This window comes from Myotis daubentonii, chromosome 2 (assembly GCF_963259705.1).
Source record: "Myotis daubentonii chromosome 2, mMyoDau2.1, whole genome shotgun sequence".
Taxonomy (NCBI): domain Eukaryota; kingdom Metazoa; phylum Chordata; class Mammalia; order Chiroptera; family Vespertilionidae; genus Myotis; species Myotis daubentonii.
The window spans coordinates 166,082,382-166,101,244 of record NC_081841.1 but is presented as its reverse complement, the minus strand read 5'-3'; the positions used below and the strand labels follow the sequence as shown (position 1 = coordinate 166,101,244).

At 45.1% G+C, this 18,863-nt stretch overlaps 2 protein-coding genes across 2 annotated transcripts; one reads left to right on the top strand and one right to left on the bottom strand.

Moving 5' to 3' along the window:
* The first annotated feature begins 1,731 nt into the window (after positions 1-1,731).
* SPRY2 (sprouty RTK signaling antagonist 2) lies at positions 1,732-6,507 on the top strand. The gene is made up of 2 exons (XM_059684939.1): positions 1,732-1,870; positions 4,723-6,507. Exon 2 carries the CDS (start codon positions 4,774-4,776, stop codon positions 5,719-5,721), a length of 948 nt encoding a protein of 315 aa, XP_059540922.1. The 5' UTR covers positions 1,732-1,870; positions 4,723-4,773; the 3' UTR covers positions 5,722-6,507.
* Positions 6,508-13,828: 7,321 nt separating this feature from the next.
* On the bottom strand, positions 13,829-16,077 carry LOC132228468 (polyhomeotic-like protein 2). Its single transcript, XM_059684940.1, has one exon. It carries the CDS (start codon positions 16,060-16,062, stop codon positions 15,067-15,069), a length of 996 nt encoding a protein of 331 aa, XP_059540923.1. The 5' UTR covers positions 16,063-16,077; the 3' UTR covers positions 13,829-15,066.
* Positions 16,078-18,863: the final 2,786 nt, after the last annotated feature.

The window sequence follows — 18,863 nt, the reverse complement described above, 5'->3', positions numbered from 1 at the left end:
TGTATGTGTGTGCGGGGCGGGGGCGGGGGGGTGTAATTTCTCACTGGTACTCACGCGCAAGCACGTTTCTTAGTAACTGAGCGGCAGTTAGAGCAGTGCGTGTGTATGCATTTCTATCTTTACATTTTTAAGTAGGAAAATGCAGTTCATATTACCGAAATTGACAATAGGGTCTTCTTGAGAAGTATTCTAGGTCACAGAAGAGGAGGAAATGAAGGATGACTGTCCTGGGTAAGAGGAGGAGGAAATCTGCTGTGTAACGGCGAGCCCCCTCCCGTTTCAGGAGCCCGTGATGTGGCCCTTAGTAATCGTGTGTTCATGACTGAATTAACTATTTATCAAAGGGCTTATTGTATAACTTCCACCAGCTATTGTGTAAAACAAAACAGAGAGATCTTCAAAAAGCCTCCATGTATGTAGCTAACCACCCCCTTTAAAATAAAATCTAATATTAAAACAGAAAAAACTACAAATTAACACAATCAAACCCAAATCCCCGGCCAGAGCAGAAGGTACTTGAAACCCGAATCTGCATCTCGTCCCTCTAGGACTCGGCTCCGAGGTGGGGGAGGCGGTGGGTGCTGGTGCCTGGTGTATAATCGGGTTAATCCAGTAGACAAAGAATAAACCAATAGCCCTCCCACCTCACTTCCCGCTCCCCTTCCCCTCCCCCTTCTTCTCTCCCCGTCGCCCCCTCGAGGGGGATCCGAAGAGGGGAGGTGGGTTTGAAATGGATTCTGCCATAGTCTTAAAACCTGCAACTTCTTTTAAATGCTAACATTGAGTGGCCCGAATTAGTTTTAAACGTTTATTCCTTTTCCTAGTGGCAGGGGTGGGGGGGAAAGTTCCATAAGTAAGACCGAGCCTATGGCTCGTCCGCATGGCCTCTGGGGAAATCTTAGGGTCAGGGTTTCCTTGAAACTAGATAAACTGACCCCGCGGTGCCCAGCCGGCCCCGCGGGCGCCCCGCGTGACGGCGCCCGGGCGGCAGGACCTGCCCGGGGACTCGCAGGGCGGCGCGGTTGCCCTTTTGAATGCCTCCTGCGGCTCCGAGCGCTGGCGGGCGCTGGAGTGTGAGTGAATGTAGCCCCGCGGAGCCAATGAGCTGGGACCGGATGCGATATATCCTCTGGGACAACAACTGCTCTGTTCCGCCTCGGATCCACATGACGCCACTTACTGCTGCCGCGGCCGCCGCAGAGCTCCCTGCCTCCTCCGGAAAGGCGAGGGCGCAGGCCAACCGCGAGCCCCCCCGGCCGGGCCCCAGACCCTCCTCCTCCTCCTTCTCCTCCTCCGCCCTCTCCTCCTCCGCACCCACCGCCCCCGCCTCGGCCTCGCCGCCGCGCCTCCACAACGCCCAGTCTGCACGGCGGAGAGCTGCGCGCCGCAGCGCGAGCGGAGGAGAGGGGCCGGCGGAGCGCGCAGCGCCCAGGCCCCCGCGCCCGCCCGGCCCGGCCCGCGGCCCCGCGCCGCCTCCGCTCGGACGCGGCGGCAGCCTCACGGCTTGGCCCTCTGGCTTTAGGGTCTCCGTAAGGCCGTTTTCTTTTCTCATTCGCTCATCTGCCAGGAAGAGAGACTCGCCGTTGGCGCTTCGGCCTCCAGTTCATTGAGAAAAACGAGGAAATACTCCGCGTGCGCTTCTGGAAAGGGGGGGTCGTCGCCTCCAGCCCTGAACCTCGGAGTGTTAATCGGCTGGGGACTTGGCTCCGGATCCTCCTCTCCTTTTTAACTCGCGCCGATCGCCCCGAAGTTGGACTGAAGCAGAGTTTGGAAAGAAGGGGCAAAAGTTTGCATCGGGGCTGGGATTATTTGCACCTCGCTGGAAGAAGAGAATCCAACGGAGAGGGGTTGGTGCAAAGCCGCGATCACGGTGAGGCGCGTTCGGCTCTTCCCCCTCCTGGCGCCGTGGCCGGCGCGTTTTGGGCAACATGGAGTAGGTGCAGCCGGGTCGGGAGTGGGGTTTCTCTCCTGTGGCCTCCCATTCTCTAGCTCCCAGGTTCCCCGGGGAGATCCTGAGAGCTGCCCGCGGGTCTGCCCGGCCGGGGGCTCGGCCTGCCTGGGCGGAGGCTGCAGCGCGCTCGGTGCAGAGTCCCCGGTCCCACGCGCCCGCACTCTGGGGGGTTGGGGTGGCGGAGGCTCGCCTGGAGTCGGCTCCCAGCCCTGCATTGGTCCCGAATTCGGCGCTGAGAGTAGGAAAGGGAGAGAAACCCTGTGTTTTCCAGGTCGCCGTTGCAGGCGCCCGCATTTCTAACCTGTACCCCTCGGGGAAGGCGAGGCGAGTCCTGGAAAAGAGGCTGGGGTGCTCGCGGGACCGAGGGCGCGCGAGTCGCTCGCCTCGCGGGGGCAGCGAGACCCCGCGGGTGGAAAAGGGAGAGGGGGCCGGGTGGGGGAGCCCCCGCCTCTGTCCCGTGTGGACAGAGCCCGGCGCGGGTGGGAGCGTCGCCCTGCCTGGCGCCGGTCGCTCCGGATCGGAAGTGCCGCTTTCTCTTTTTTCCTTTCTCCGTGGTCGGCCTGGGTCACGCTTTTCATTTTTTTATTTTTGGAAGATCGGGCTGACCCAACACAGGAAGAAAGTCATCAAGCGGTCGCGATCGTTTTCCATTACCTGAAAATAGGTGGCAAAAGAGGCTAGTTTTTTCCCCCCTTTGATTGGCTGATCTACTTTTTTTTTGTTGGCGCTGCTGTTTTTTTAATTTGGAATCTCGTGCGTTTTTACAAAGTGGTTTCTGTGTCGGTTTGCCCCACCCTGGTGCTGAAGTACTTTCCCCCCTAATCCTAAACCTGACCAGACACTTCTTAATGGGGGTTTCAAAGTAATTTAAAAGCGGGACTAGGAGTGAGGGGACTGCAGGGCGGGGGACGGGGGCGCGGTTGCGAAACAGGCCAGGGGTCGGCAGAAATAACTTGTAAAAAAAAAAAATCTCTCCCCAAAGATGCTTCTTTCCACTGCAAGCAAATCGCGGAAAGTTCCCAGCCCAAGGGTATGGGTCCTGCATGCCCGACGTGCAGCGGAGCCTTGGGAAATGTCCTTTCTTTGAAAAGTGATTTCTCCTTAACTTTCAGAAATGTAGGTGTGTGCAAGTTGCAGGCGCACCGGTGCCCCTTGATGGAGTCGCCCTGTGTGCGCGGGTTAGACCTCCGTGTCGCGGCTGTGCGTCTAAGGCAGGACTTGTCGTCCTCCAGGCGTCGGGGCTGGAAGCCAGTGCCGGATGTGCGAGGGCCTTTGCGGGAACGCCCTGCGGTGGGCTACGTGACCTCTGCCTGGGGGTGGAGTGGCCCGGTTGGGATCTGGGAGGCAGCTCCCTTGGGGTGAGGGGGGGGGGGTTTCAGCTGGAAAGGGAGGGCTGGGCGGGTGTGCTCCAGAGTTTCACTGCACACCCCCCGGAGGCGCCCGCCCCCGCCTGCCTTTCGCGGCGGCGATTGCGCACGTGGGGGCCAACCTGCCCCCCGGGCTACCGGGATCCGCACGGAGACCGAGTCCCTCGGGGCCCTGACTGTGTCCCACCTGCTGGGGACGGTGTTGGAGCGCCGATGGAGCCGATAAACGCCGAGAAAGCGAGGGCAAGGTTGTCTTGTCTCCCTTTCTGTTGGGAGTGAGATCCGGTTTCCAGCTCTGCCTTTGCGGGATTGGGAGGCGTGTGTCACCTGCCTGGGTCTCATTTCTAAAAATCAGAGGTTGGGTAAAAGTCTACTTTTGCCCGTTTTTATTCATTGTAGATTTAGTGGTAAAGGGGATGGTAGTTTTTATAGAGAGATTGTAATTAAAGCCATGACTTGTCAGAATGATAGATTTGAGACGTGACACTTGAATTTTAAAACACTTCCGGTTATCACCAACCGGTTTATGTTTTCAAGTACTTTTTTTTAATCTTTTTTTTTTTTTTTTTTTTTTTTTTTTTTTTTTTTTTTTAGAAACGGGCAAAGCATTTAAGATTTTGGCATAATTTATTTCTAAAACAGTCAGCTACAGAATTTAAGTTCTAGGCAATCGGACTGTAAAATATCTGACTCTGAAGCTGAGAAATTGAAAATAAATTCCGTTTTGTTTGTGTGAGTTTGCTTGATTGTCTTCCTGGCACCTAACAGGATTTGAATCGATTTGTTTTTAATTCTAAAACTTTGTGCCTACTGTGTATTGAATGATAGTGCATGACTGTTGTAAAATTTATAACTATTCTTTGGGGGAGGAATATTTATTTTTTGCCTGCCATATTCATCATATGGGGATATTATAAAGTTACAAAATACTAGCTAAGTAATAGTTTAAGGTATTTGATGTAAAAGCAGACTTAAAGTAAGAATTTCCAGGATGTATTTATTGATGCTAAAGACAAATGACCATGATAATCTTAATTTGGAAAAGGTGTTCAACTTTTGAAAATGTCAGTTGCAATGGTTATGTTCTAATTCCTTGCAATTTTTACAGGGAACCTAAACCTTGCAAATTTTATGTTTATTTGAATAAGGAATTGATACGTGATTGAAACAAAGTCAGCTTTGTGTCACTACACATCACAAGATTAAAGGACTGTCAATATCCAGCCAAAATTTTACATTTTGGTGCCGGCATCGATCATGTGGCTATTCTAATCATTCCCACAGCCGCTCCGGTACAATTCCTGTTTCTCTAGAGGAAGTGGGAAGTGAAGAGTTAACTCAGGTGGGTGGAGAGTAGGAAGTATCCTGGAGTGTAAACCTGCTCTTTCCTCTTGGTTTCTGCAGGAATTCAGATGTGTTCTAAGCCTGCTGGAGTGACCACACTTCCAAGACCCGATGGAGGCCAGAGCTCAGAGTGGCAGTGGGTCACAGCCCTTGCTGCAGGCACCCCGTAACAGTGGGAGACAGCGTGGGGAGCCTGACCCTAGAGAAGCCCTCGTCCAGCAGGTACACGTGCTGTCCCTGGATCAGATCAGAGCTATACGAAACACCAATGAGTACACAGAGGGGCCTACTGTTGTCCCGAGACCTGGCCTCAAGCCTGCTCCTCGCCCCTCTGCTCAGCACAAACACGAGAGACTCCACGGTCTGCCCGAGCACCGCCAGCCTCCCAGGCTGCAGCACTCGCAGGTCCATTCTGCTGCACGAGCACCTCTGTCCAGGTCTATCAGCACGGTCAGCTCGGGGTCTCGGAGCAGCACGAGGACAAGTACCAGCAGCAGCTCCTCTGAACAGAGACTGTTGGGACCATCCTTCTCTTCTGGGCCACTTGCTGATGGGATAATCCGGGTGCAGCCCAAATCTGAGCTCAAGCCAGGTGAGCTTAAGCCGCTGAGCAAGGAAGATTTGGGCCTGCATGCCTACAGGTGTGAGGACTGTGGCAAGTGCAAGTGTAAGGAGTGCACCTATCCGAGGCCTCTGCCGTCAGACTGGATCTGCGACAAGCAGTGTCTTTGCTCGGCCCAGAACGTGATTGACTATGGGACTTGTGTGTGCTGTGTGAAAGGTCTCTTCTATCACTGTTCTAATGATGACGAGGACAACTGTGCTGACAACCCGTGTTCTTGCAGCCAGTCTCACTGTTGTACACGTTGGTCGGCAATGGGCGTCATGTCTCTCTTTTTGCCTTGTTTATGGTGTTACCTTCCAGCCAAGGGTTGCCTTAAGTTGTGCCAGGGGTGTTACGATCGGGTGAATAGGCCTGGATGCCGGTGTAAAAACTCAAACACAGTTTGCTGCAAAGTTCCCACTGTCCCACCCAGGAACTTTGAAAAACCAACATAGCATTATTAATCAGGAATATTACAGTGATAGGATTGTTCCTTTTTTCTCTCTCTCTCTTTTTAACACACATATGCAACCAACTAAACAGTTAGAATCTTGGCACTGTTAATAGAGGGTTGGGATAGTCTTTGCTGTTTGGAGTGAAATGCTTTTGTCCATGTGCCATTTTAACTGATATGCTTGTTAGAACTCAAGGTATGGGATACCGAAGCTGGCGACTCACACACATGTTGCGTAAGCTAAAGCAGCAGACACTCCTAGGCAAAATGTTTTGTTTGTGAATAGTCCTTGCAAAATTTGTAAATTAGCAAATGACTTTTTTTCCATTGTTTTCTCCAGAGATAATGTGCTATATTTTTGTATATACAATAATATTTGCAACTGTGAAAAACATGTTGTGCCATGCTATTTGGCACAGTCACAAAATATTATACTAATATGTTGTACATTCGGAAGAATGTGAATCAATCAGTATGTTTTTAGATTGTATTTTGCCTTACAGAAAGCCTTTATTGTAAGACTCTGATTTCCCTTTGGACTTCATGTATATTGTACAGTTACAGTAAAATTCAACCTTTATTTTCTAATTTTTTCAACATATTGTTTAGTGTAAAGAATATTTATTTGAAGTTTTATTATTTTATAAAAAAGAATATTTATTTTAAGAGGCATCTTACAAATTTTGCCCCTTTTATGAGGATGTGATAGTTGCTGCAAATGAGGGGTTACAGGTGCAAATGTTCAATATAAAATAGAAAATATATTAACGTTTGAAATTAAACAGAACTCTTGTCTTATTTCTCCCCCCCCCCACCCTTTTTTTCAAAGTGACAGAAACCACATTCTATGTGAAAGCTAGCATTTCAGTGAAATAGTTTCACTTATCTATAAGATTATTTTTATCTGTCGTTACTGCCTTAAAATATCGTGGAGATTTGATGATTTTCAGAGATAATTCTAGCCGTCAGGAGAGAAATAACTGAGCATTTGACACACTTATCTATATTAATCATGGGAACTTATCCTGGCTATCTCATTGCTCTTGTTCTTCCATCTGCTTTGGCAGATTTGCTGGCTTGCCTTTGTTTTGCAAGATGGTTATTGTTTTAAATCTTAAACTGATTCATTTAGGAGACTCTCTAAAAGATTAACAATTAGATTTTTTTTATATCCAGTATTAAGAACGACTGCCATGAAGCTAATTCAAGACCAGAGAAAGGAATTTAGTTCAACAAACATTTATTGAATATCCTCTGTCAGGCATGCAGAATACACATGCTTGTAAGTGAGGCCAAAATGTTTTATTGACTTATATGTGTTGTTGTTTCTTTTCAGTCTGTTTGTTTTTAGACTCAAGATTTGTTTAATCGCCATGATACCAAATTCCTTATGTTAGGAAAGACATGGAAAACATAGCTTGTTTTTGATTCAGGTAAAGGGTATCATGAAATGTCATCCTATATTGGCCTAATAATTCAAGCTCAAACAGGACAATGTGAGAGGGCCCTGTCTTATTTAATCAAATTATCCAGAAAATTGTTAAATTTTACTCTGAGAAAAAGATTCAGCATGACAATAAGTCTGTGTTTGCAGTTGTCTTTTGGGAGCAAACACAGCAAGCTGCTACAAGCCCAAATACAAGGGTTTTTTATTTGTAATAAGTCACTTGATTAATCAGTCACTTTGTGGCGGATAATTTTTTTCTTTCAAAGGCACAACTTTTTGCTGCCAAGAATCTCCGGAAGTTTAGGAAATGATTTACCTGTCATTAGTATTTAATCTCGTTTCCTGTTCTAAAGCGCCTCCTCTGCTTAAGAGGACTTCGTACAGGTTGTCTTATGTTTTGTTTTTAACTGGCTTTCAAGGAACTATATAGTCTCCTAACCCAGCACATAGCTGTAAGGACTTTCAATGTCTTCAAAGCTTACTCCAAAAAACAGAAGGTTACAATAATTTAGAAATGACTTACTCGATAAGTTTCAACCTCAGGATACTGAATGTTGCAATCCTAAATCTCTTTAAATTTAACCCTTAAAATGTCCTAAGAGGAAGAAGAATGTTGAAAAATTGGGCAGGGTGTCTTATTCACTGTCATTGGATATTTTGCAAGGCTTGTAAAGCACAAAAATTTTGACTAATTAGCTTTATTCATCAAAAACTGCCATATGGACTGATAGAACTTCTGTTAATAAGATTTTTTTCTACTGCATAAGCAGTGTTCAGTGTTCTTTAGACAAATAGCATCAGAGCCCATTGGGTGTTTATTGAAGAAGAGTAAGAATCCTTCACTGAGTCAGTCTCTAGATAGTCTGAGGGTGTGGCCTAGGAATTGGCATTTTTTTTAAATCCTAACCAAGGATCTGTTTATTGATTTTCAGACAGAGAAAGAGAGAAGAGAAACATCAATGTAAGAGAAACCTCTATCAGTTGCCACCTGTACACAGCTGTACCGGGGATCAAACCCGCAACCTTTTTGATATATGGGACATCGCTGAAACCAACTGAGTCATCCAGCTGAGCGAGGAATTTGCATTTGTAATTGTTCCACTAGTGGTTGATTACATGCAGTTTGAGAACTGACCAAGGAATTGCTAATTTTCCTTTTTTTAATGGAGTTGGATGTAAAGCATAATTCACTAGGTTGAATGTCGAACATACTGAGAAAAGGGTTTTGTGTTAAGTATTTATGAAGTCCTGATGAAAATAAATACTTATTTAAAGATAAGTAGGAAAATTGGATTCCTCAATAAGCTTCCAACCTATTAAATGTTGAGTTTATCTAAAAAACAGTATGGAATTCATTTTCAGAATACAGAAAATTAAATTTTTATGTCTTAACAGATTAAAAGCAGCTGGTGCTCTTCAGTGTGTTAAAGGGAATTTTTAAATTTTGCAAGTCATCGCACTGTGATGGGAATAACCACCTCAAGTTCTTAATCTCTGAATTCATGAAAATTCATAAATACCATGAGTTTAAAATCATTGCCCATTATTTTGATACTGTGGTAGGTTCAAAGTACAAGGACACAGCAAACATCAGTTGACTGCTAAACACGTATGCAAATCTTAACTATATTTTTCTGGCTTCTTGCATTTTTGTTTTTTTGGAAACCTATACATTCTCTATAGTGAGATTCATTTAAGAGTGACAGCTTGAATGTTACTTAAAACATTCATTTATGTGTTTTGAGGAGATGTTATTTAAGGCCCTACCAAATTTCTGCCTTGTTGGAGCATGCTCTGGGGTTTGTCTGAAAAAAGAAAGTGAAAACTTAGTGCAGGTACTCCCAACCAAACTAATGCATAACTTCTTGCTCTAACATACGAGCCTCTCTCTCTCTCTCTCTCTCTCTCTCTCTCTCTCTCTCTCTCTCTCTCTCTCTCTCCTGCTTGCCTCCAGGCTATGTAAGTTAAGACACTGATGATGTCAGAAAAGTGAATGTGCTCTTTGCACAGTGCTGTGAGGTATCTAATAGTCAGTTGAGGGGTTTGATGTAATTTACTAACTTTTGAGCATATAGGTCAAAATTCAAAGGTTTAATAGGTTTAGAATTTCACTTGCAGTTATAGCCACATTAGTCCTTTTGCTTTTCTCTCTTTAATGTGAAAAAGGAACAGAATGTCAGTGCAAAAGTCTAAACTTTGGGAACTGTTTAGTGTTTAGTGTAGATCAAAAACAAGATTGTCATCTTGTGCAGAACATTATAATTGAGTAAAGAAAAATAAAAGAATATTAACTAATTACAGCAATACTGTATCACTACCCATTGTTTGGTTTTCATTATTCATTAGTGCAAAAGTTATGCTAATTTCTATTTTAATTAGGACAATTGCCTCATTTCTCTGACATAACCAAGGGTGGGTCTCACAGATTGAAAACCAGAGCAGAATTTTAAGATAAGGCCTATCTGACTTGGCCTAACAGATCATCAGAGTTGAAGCTATACATCTGGAATACTTAATAACTGGTTTGGCCGTTCATGAAGGACAAAACTGTTAGACTATATATATATAATGTGTGTGTGTGTGTGTATGTATGTACATATTTTCCACATGGTTCTCAAAGCCTATATATATCCTATAGTTGGATTTTGTTTGGATGCCACACCATCATCCTCATATGAAAGACAACCATGTGACTACCACTAATGACAGTACACCTCTGCACGAAATTAAACCAAAAATATTAGCTCGACTGGTGTGCTTCACTAGTTGAGCATGAACCAGGAGGTCACAGTTTGATTCCCATCAGGGCTCATGCCCAGGTCGCGGGCTCAATCCCCAGAAGGGAACATGAAGGAGGCAACCAATCAATGATTCTCTGATCATTGATGTATCTATTTCTCCTCCCTTCCTCTCTGAAAAACAAAACAAAACTAAAATATTTAACAGTCAAAAAAGGAAAGGGAGATAGAAATAGAGCAAATAATAATAAAAAGATTAACACAAACTTTTTTATCCACGGCTAGCAAATGTTTTACATTTTTATTCAAAACTACATTTTTATTGATGAAGAATTTTTAAAAGCCAGTCTTATTTGCAGCTAATGTTTTTTAAGTAAACTATTAAAAGAGGTTAGCATGAAGCCTGTTGCCTTGGCCTTTGGCATGGCTACATGAGACATGTAAGACCAGCATACCGGAAGGAGTGTACTTCTCAAAAACAGTTCTAATACACAATAATTTGGCTTAATACATGGACCAAGTGGAATGCGTTTGGGGCACGAACATAATTTGCCATTCCAAGTTAACAAATGTTTTTTGAATGGCTACTCAGTATGAGTCACAGGACTAGCTGATATAATGCAAAAGGAAAGAGCTACCAACTCTAATGTATGACAGGACGTTTCAAATGAAGACACAAGCAAGGTGCCATGACAGTACAGATACTGGAAAAAGCCCTGATGCATTCTGTAGTGGGTATGGTCTCCAGGTCTTGGCAATGGTTACTACATTTATTTATTTATTTGTTTATTTATTTATTTATTTATTAAATATGTTTTTATTGATGAGAGAGAGAGAGAGAGAGAGAGAGAGAGAGAGAGAGAGAGAGAGAGATCCATTCAGGGTCAAGCCTGAAACCTGGGCATATGCCCTGCCTGAATGGGAATCGAACCCATGACCTGTCGGTGCATGAAACAACATTCAACCAACTGAGCCACACTAGCCAGGGCAATGGGTACCACTATTTAAATAGCCAAAGAGTTTTTGCTAGGAGAGATAAAACAGAATTAGTATTACTCATGAAATAACATTGTAAATTTATTAATATTCTAAATCCTAAATGAAATGTAGAAATGCTGGATTAATAGTTGGACAGCTATGTTTTGCTATGTTTATTCTTAAAGGTTCAAAACTCAATAATACCTTTCCCTAAAAAATATGGGTTGAAAAATACATTTTTAAGATGTTTAAGAAATAAGTTGGAAAGGTCCATCTATTCTTGCAAATCCAGTTTTGCTGGAATTCACTTCTTGTCATTAACCCATAGTTTTAGCCTGCTTCTGTACATAGAGTAGAATGAATATTTGTGACGAATGAATTGGGGATAATCAAGCTGAGGAGAAAGTGTCTGTGAAAGTGTGAGAGGAAGTGGTGAACTTTGGAGCAATTCTGCCCTTGTCAAAAAACAGGCTGCTCAGGTCCACGTGGTTCTTAAGTTAATACAACGTCCATTTTGAAATGGTTTTGTGCTCTGAATAGTATCTGGTTTATTGAGTTTCATCAGTAGGGCTTACAGTCAGGCAGTGTTCTGGTAAGCAACATTTTTGTATCATCCTTCATTTCTCCAAGCTCTTCATAGGCTCAGCACACCCTTTGTCATCCCCAAACCGGCTCTAAAGTAGACACAAAGTATCCTTGTGCCTGGCTGGTCACACCAGAAGACTGTTCCAGACGTTCCTGTTAGAAAGTCATCTTTGTAAATTCAGAACAGCATTTAAGGATGCCTATCTATCTAACGGTCACTGTGAGCATATAAAGCCTGGTGACCAAGCGGCCTAGCAGCATCAGGCAGTGGCACAGGGCCTCGGGATTCAGTTAGTGCCTGCTATGTTGGCACACTAATGACCCGGTGCCCCAAGAGATGTTGGGATGCGTCACTCTGCTTGTGAGGAACTGAACCCAGGAGCATGAGCATCCACACAGTCAACATTTGCATCCAGGTCTATTCTTTTTTATCTATTTGTATTGATTTCAGAGAGGAAGGGAGAGGGAGAGAGAGAGATAGAAACATCAAGGATGAGAGAGAATCTGATCAGCTGCCTCCTGTACCGGAATGGAGCCCACAACCCGGGCAAGTGCCCTTGACTGGAATCAAACCTGAAACCCTTCAGTCCGCAGGCCGACGCTCTACCCACTGAGCCAAAGCAGCTAGGGCTCACCTGGATTTTGATGCATGCAATTAGGATGGAGCCTATTTGACTCAGTTCCCAACATTTGGTAACACTATACTTTAAACTTTGAAAATAGATTCTTTTATGGGCTCTTGGTATGATTCTAATCATCTGTGCAAAGTCATAGGGTCACCCAGTAATGTGTCTTCTGGGTCTTTGCCCTGCCACATGGACACTCAAAACTGCAGGCCCAGGTGCAATACTTGTCACTGATGCAGTATTTATTGTGTACCTTCAGCGTCACAGACATTACAGTAAGAGGAAGAAAGAGCATTCACTGCATCTGTGACTGTGCACTAGCAAATTAAATTAAGAATGATGCTAATAGCCTTGTGGAAGCTAATAATCTATGACTTAGGTTCTAAGTCATAGAAAAATGACTGGTAGTGTTATTCACTTCCTGTCCTGGGCAATTTGAGCCCCCAAGAGGACATTTGGCAGAGCCTCAAGACATTTTTGATTTTCACTGTTAGGGGTTGGAGAAAGGAGCTATTGGCATCTTGCAGGTAGAAGCTAGGGATGCTGCTAAACATTCTACAATGCCCAAGACAGTGCCCCATAACAAGAAGTATTCAGCTCAAACTTCCCATAATATGGAGTTTGCAACAGAGGAAACGGAGGAATAGAGGGGAAACTGTAACATGTCCTTCTGACCATGTGGCGATAAAGGCTGTCAGCTGTATGAGGGAGGGTGAGGTTAAAGATGTGGGGAGATCACTGTAACCATAACTTTGGAATTTTCATTCTGAGTGAGAAGCATCTGAAATTCTTCTAGTGGAAAGATGCCCTACATTTGTAAATATCTGTATAAGTTCAGTACACCTACATTCCTGCAGTACTTCAAGTTCATGAGCTTTAGAGACAAACTCCTTTGCAAATGCCCTCCTCTGTTACTAATTGTATAGCCACAGGCAAGTTACTTAACTTCTGTAAGCCTAATGTCTTCATCCGAAAGATAATTTGTGACCCAAAGGTTGTTATGAAGACTAAAAAGACATGTGTGAAATATTAACCCTTGTGATTGGTACAAAGTAAGTACTAAAGAGTATTTAATCATATTTTGAATCTCAGTTGATTTTTTTGAACCTCAAGTACAGCATTTCTTTTAATTTAAATTATATTTTTCAATTAGAGTTTACATTCAATATTAGTATTAGTTTCAGGTGTACAGCATAGAGGTTAGACAATAATTTACTTTATAAAGTGTTTTTCCCCCAATATTTCCAGTATTCACTAGGCACCATACATAGTTATTACAATACTAGAGGCCCGGTGCATGAAATTCACACATGGAGGAGGCCCTCAGCCCGGCCTGCACCCTCTCCAATCCAGGACCCCCGGGGGGATGTCTGACTGCCAGTTTAGGCTCGATCCCACAGGGTTTGGGCCTAAACTGACAATCAGACATCCCTCTCACAATCCAGGACCTCTGGCTCCTAACCTCTCACCTGCCTGCCTGCCTGATCACCCCTAACCCCTCTGCCTGTCTGCCTGATCACCTTTAACCACCTCTGCCTCGATCCCCGCCACTGTGGCTTTGTCCAGAAGGACGTCCAGAAAACGTCCCATCTATCTGATCTAATTAGCATATTACCCTTTTATTAATATAGATTATTGACTATATTCCCTATGCTGTACTCTACATTCCCATGATGATTTTTTAACTACTGATTTGTACTTCTTTTTTTTTCTTCAGATTTTACAGATTTATTTTAAAAAAACAAAAACAAATGGTTAAAAAAGTCCTTCATCTCCAACCCTGCCAGGGGTGTGAGTGGGGAACAGAACAAGCTGAGGAAGGCAGCCACCTCTTCCCGGAGAGGCCCCCTGCCCCCGGGGAGCTGCCGAGTACAGGGCACGTGGGAGGCAGACCTCGCCCCTCCTGCCCTGCCTCCTCCGCAGGCAGCTGATTGCTGGGAGCAGGTTCGCAAGGCCAAGTGTGGGAGCGGGAGGCCAGAGGCTGCCTTCTCCACATCAGTGGTCACTCCAGCTCTTCTCTCCCTCAGAGGTTGTCTGGGCCTCACCACTGGGATCCCCTGGCAGCGAGCAGGAGGCTCAGCCTGACCCAGCCCGCCCACCAGCACTGTGGCCGGCAGCTTCTTTAATGTTTGTGACAGCAGGGCAGTCGGGGGGCCTTCACAGTGTGGGGAAGGGACTTTAGAGGCATCGTGGCCAGTCTGGAGAGGAGCATCTAACTCGAGTTCTGATCTTGCCTCTCTGCACTGGGGCCGCCCTTCCTTTCTATTCCCCATCCTGAGGCCGAGTGGAGTCCGGGACAAAGCACTAAGTGGCTGTTTGCTACAAAACACCTGGAGATGCCAGAGTGTGGCTCTTGGCTTATCTGTCAGTCCAGGCTCCCACACAGTCATACAGTCACACACAGCGTTTAAGGCGTCTGTGCCAGCAGGCATGGCAAACTGGGCCCAGCTTCTCTCTCTCCACCTGCAGAGGGTGAGGGCGGGAAACACCTGGCTGCTTCAGAAACAAGCTGAAGGGGGAGAAGCTGCGTCGGGAGCGTTAGCCAGGCCTGGAGAAGGAAGTGGGAGGAAGGCAGGAAGGGCTTTCAAGGCCTCTATCCAGGCCTGACGGCTGCCCTGGGAAGTAACCCAACTCAGGTTGGGAGCCTGACCACATACCCCCTGGAAAATGGGGGACAAAGATGGGAAGAGCGTGGGGCTAGAGTGTTGGGACTTTGGAGGAAGCCAGTGCTATCAGTATTTACAAGCAGAAAGCCCCATCTTCTGCGCCACCTACCTCTCAGCCCCTCCCACAGAAAGAAAGGCCCCTGAGAGCCACTGGGAGGTGCCAACACCTCCCCACCAGCCATGCTCCACAGGGAGAGCCCCTGCCCTCCGACTGGCCCCATGTCTGGGCCCCTCAGGAATGTCTGTCTGGCTCTGCTCAGCTGAGTGGAGGCGTCCTGGGCCAGAACCGTGGCTGCCCGGCCAGCCCTACGAGTCCTTGAGCATGTTGATGCGAGCGTAGATCTTCAGGGTTGGCCCCAGTTTGATGTTCATGGCACTCATCAGATGGTCCTCCCTGAGCAGCAGCAGGGCCTGCCCGTCGATTTCTTGGGCACGGAATTCCTCTGCTATCTCCTGGCAGCCTGGCAGAGAGCGGATGAACTCGTAGACATCTTCTACATTCCATTTGGTGGGCTCACTTGGCAGGAAGTGGTGTCCCATGCCCACCAGGTCCCGCATGTGCATGTCAGGGAGCTCCAGGTCGCGTGGGCCTTGTCGCAGGCGGGAGGTGGATGAGCTGGCTGGGATGGGTGACAGGGGTTCCTCGTAGCTTGAGTTACCTGAGCAGCGGCTGAAGTCTTCCTGGCTATGGGTTAGCTGCAATGCAGCAGTAACCGAAAGGGGTACAGAGCCTGTTGGCTGCTCCTTGGTAAGAGTTGGCAGACTGGCTTTGCTGGCCCGACGGCGGTTGTGGGCCGTGGCTCCTGCTCTCTGCAACTTGCTTCGGCCTGAGTGCAAAAGCCCCACTCGTTTGGTGCATCCCACAGTGTACCGTTTTGCACAGGCCATGGAACAGAAGCGCTTGGAACGCTTGAACTTGTAGGCAAAGTCCACCCGGCCGCAGAGCTCACAATTGAGTTTGAGGGGCGTCCCCTCCTCTTTGGATTCTTGCAGACAGGGCTCCTCCATCTCGGAGTCCGTGGCGGTGGTGTGGCCCTGCTGTGGAAGTTTCTCAGGCAGAGACCCCTGTGCATGCTTCTTTCTGAGATTCCCCACCAGCAGGGACGAGCGTCCCACCAGGAAAGGCTCCGCCCCCTCCTGGATCACAAACCCTTCGATAACATGCGTCAGGGTTTGGGGTTTCACACTGGCCTGTGGTGGTTTATTCTTACCATTCTGCGGGGGGGGGGGGGGGGGGGGGGAGGGGGCGGGGGGGGCAATGCCGGCGATGCTGGAGGCAGAATATCCGTTCCCTGAGGTCATGCCGGGGCTGCTGAGGGCGGTCAGTGCAGGAACAATGCCCTGCCCTGTCTCTGTCCAGGGCCTACGCAGCCCCTCGGGGCGCCGCCTCCTCTCCGCCAGGAGCCTCCGAGCCGGGCAGGGGCTGCCTGATTTGTACTTCTTAATGCCTTCACCTTTTTAACCCAGTCCCTCAACACACCTCCCCTCTGGCAACTATCATTTTGCTTTCTGTATCTGTGTGTCTTTTTCTTTTCTTTTTTTAAATATATAAATATATTTTTTATTGATTTCAGAGAAGAAGGGAGAGGGAGAGAGATAAAAACATCAATGATGAGAGAATCATTGACTGGCTGCCTCCCGCACGCCTCCTACTGGAGATCAAGCCTGCAACCTGGACATGTGCCCTTGACCGGAATCAAACCTGGGACCCTTCAGTCTGCAGGCCAACGCTCTATCCACTGAGCAAAACCAGCTAGGGCTCTTTTTTGATTTTATTAATTTATCTTGTTCTTTAGCTACCACATATAAGTGAAATTATATGTTACTTGTCTTTCTCTGACTGACTTATTTTGCTGAGCTTAATTCTTTCTAGGCCCATCCATGCTGTGGCAAATGGTAATATCTCATTCTTTTTTTTTTATGACAGAGTAATATTTCATTGTATAATATGTACCACCACTTTTTAAATCACTCACCTATTGATGAGCACTTGGGTTACTTCCATATCTTAGCTATTGTAAATAACGCAGCAATGAACATAGGGGTGCATATATTCTTTCGAATTAGTGATTTGGGTTTCTTTAGATATATACCCAAAGTGAAATTGCCGGGTCATAAGGCAGTTCCATTTTTAATTTTTTTAAAAACCTCCATACCATTTATCATAGTGACTGTAACAGTCTGCATTCCCACCAAAAGTGCGCGAGGGTTCCCTTTATTTTCCACATCCTCGCCAACACTTGTCATTTCTGAATTTGTTAATGATAGACAGTTATTCTGACAGATCTAAAGTGATATCTCATTGAAGTTTTAATTTGCATTTCTCTGATGATTAGTGACATTAAGCATCTTTTCGTATGTCTATTGGCCATCAGTTTGTCCCCTTTAGAGAAGTGTCTATGCATTTTTTAATTGGATTTTTGTGGGGGTTTTTAGTGTTGAGATGTATGAGTTTTTAATACAGTTTGGATAAATTATTACAATGTAATTTTTCTTACAAAAAGCAACTAAGTGTTTTATATAACCTAAGAAAAGGAGAGATCCACAAGATGGGAAAAATTTTAAAGCAATGCTAAGCTGGAATGACCAATTTATATACTTCAACAGACTACTATTAAAATTTTGTTATGAAGTTATTCACTTATTTGTAGTTCAAAATGTTGGTGTCTCTTACAACCTGCAGTGTCTTAAATGTTCAGAAATATGGTAGTCAGTTGTGATATTTAGAGAAATGAGCAATATTCAACCAGAGTATCGAGGATAGATTACATTTTTTCTAACTCTTGAAAAAACTGGTGGTGAGGAAGTGTTCTGGAAAGTCAAATATCTAGATTAAGCAAAGTATTGTTCAGGAGAGTTTAAGAATGGACCAATCCAGCTGAACTGCACATTAATGTAAGGGAGAGTGGAAATAAAGACTAGGAAGATAGATTTGGCCTCGACTCTGAGGAATCTGAATGTCAAACCAAAGAACCTGTATTTGATTCTAACCTGTCTCCCAAAATCTATTTTGGGCCATTCCATAACATTTTCCAGCTGGCAGTAAGAGTGGTCCTTCAAAAGTGTACTCTAAACATTTTGATCCCTTGTTACACAGATTTGATGATGACTTTCTTTTGCTCTTTGAACAAAGTTGTATTTCTTTCAAGATCCTGAATACTATGGTTCTTCACTCCAATACCTATTCTTTTTGCCCCTTCACTCATGAGCCATAAGGGTCTGCCTCTCTCTTTTTCTGATGTCATCCTACACAAATACTACTGCCTTTCCATGGAATCTTAGCCTCATCCCACATCCATTCACCTGAGATACTCCTATACTTCTTTTAAGATTCAGTGAAAATGTCACCTCTCGGGGAATCTCCTTCTAACCTGAGTCTAGATAATGTCCTCTTGTGATTTGCTGTCATATTAGTCTGTCTTTTTCTTTCCTAGCACATATTATAAATGTAGATATATAGTTATCTGTGTGATTATTTCTTTCATTTTTCTCTCCTTTAGATCTTTTTAATTTGGTGTAGAGTTGGATTTTGAGGGCTGAGCCCAGCATCTGGTACATAGGAGGTGATCAATAAGTCTTTGATGAATAAATGAATGAATTAATTAAATAAAAAGTAAACATATATTGATGCTGTCTAAGAAAGGAAAGGTATGAAGAAGTAGCCATTTTGGAAAACTCAGCTGATTATTTTATGTGGAATGAATTAGAAAGTAAGAGTTTAGTTAAAGAAAAGCTTACTTTTTCCTCTTTTCATGGACATTTGTTGGGGGGGGGGGGAGGGTGGCAATTGCATCATGTTATTGCTTTTACTTACACCATCTTTCTCCTGAAATGAGTGTAAGGTTCTTAAAGACAGGATGAGGTCTTCTTTCTGTCTACAGCGTTCATCACAATACCTGGCACAACGTGGATGCTCTGTAAGTTTCATTTGAATGAATGGGTTTTTATTAACCACAATTATAGAGATAGGTCTACTATGATTTTATATGTATGTATTTCTTATTTTAGATATTCGTGACCCTTCAAAATATTTTTTGTTAGCTGAGCAGCCTCTGCATCTACCCCATCAATCCAAATAGAAATATGTACTAGACTTTCCCAGT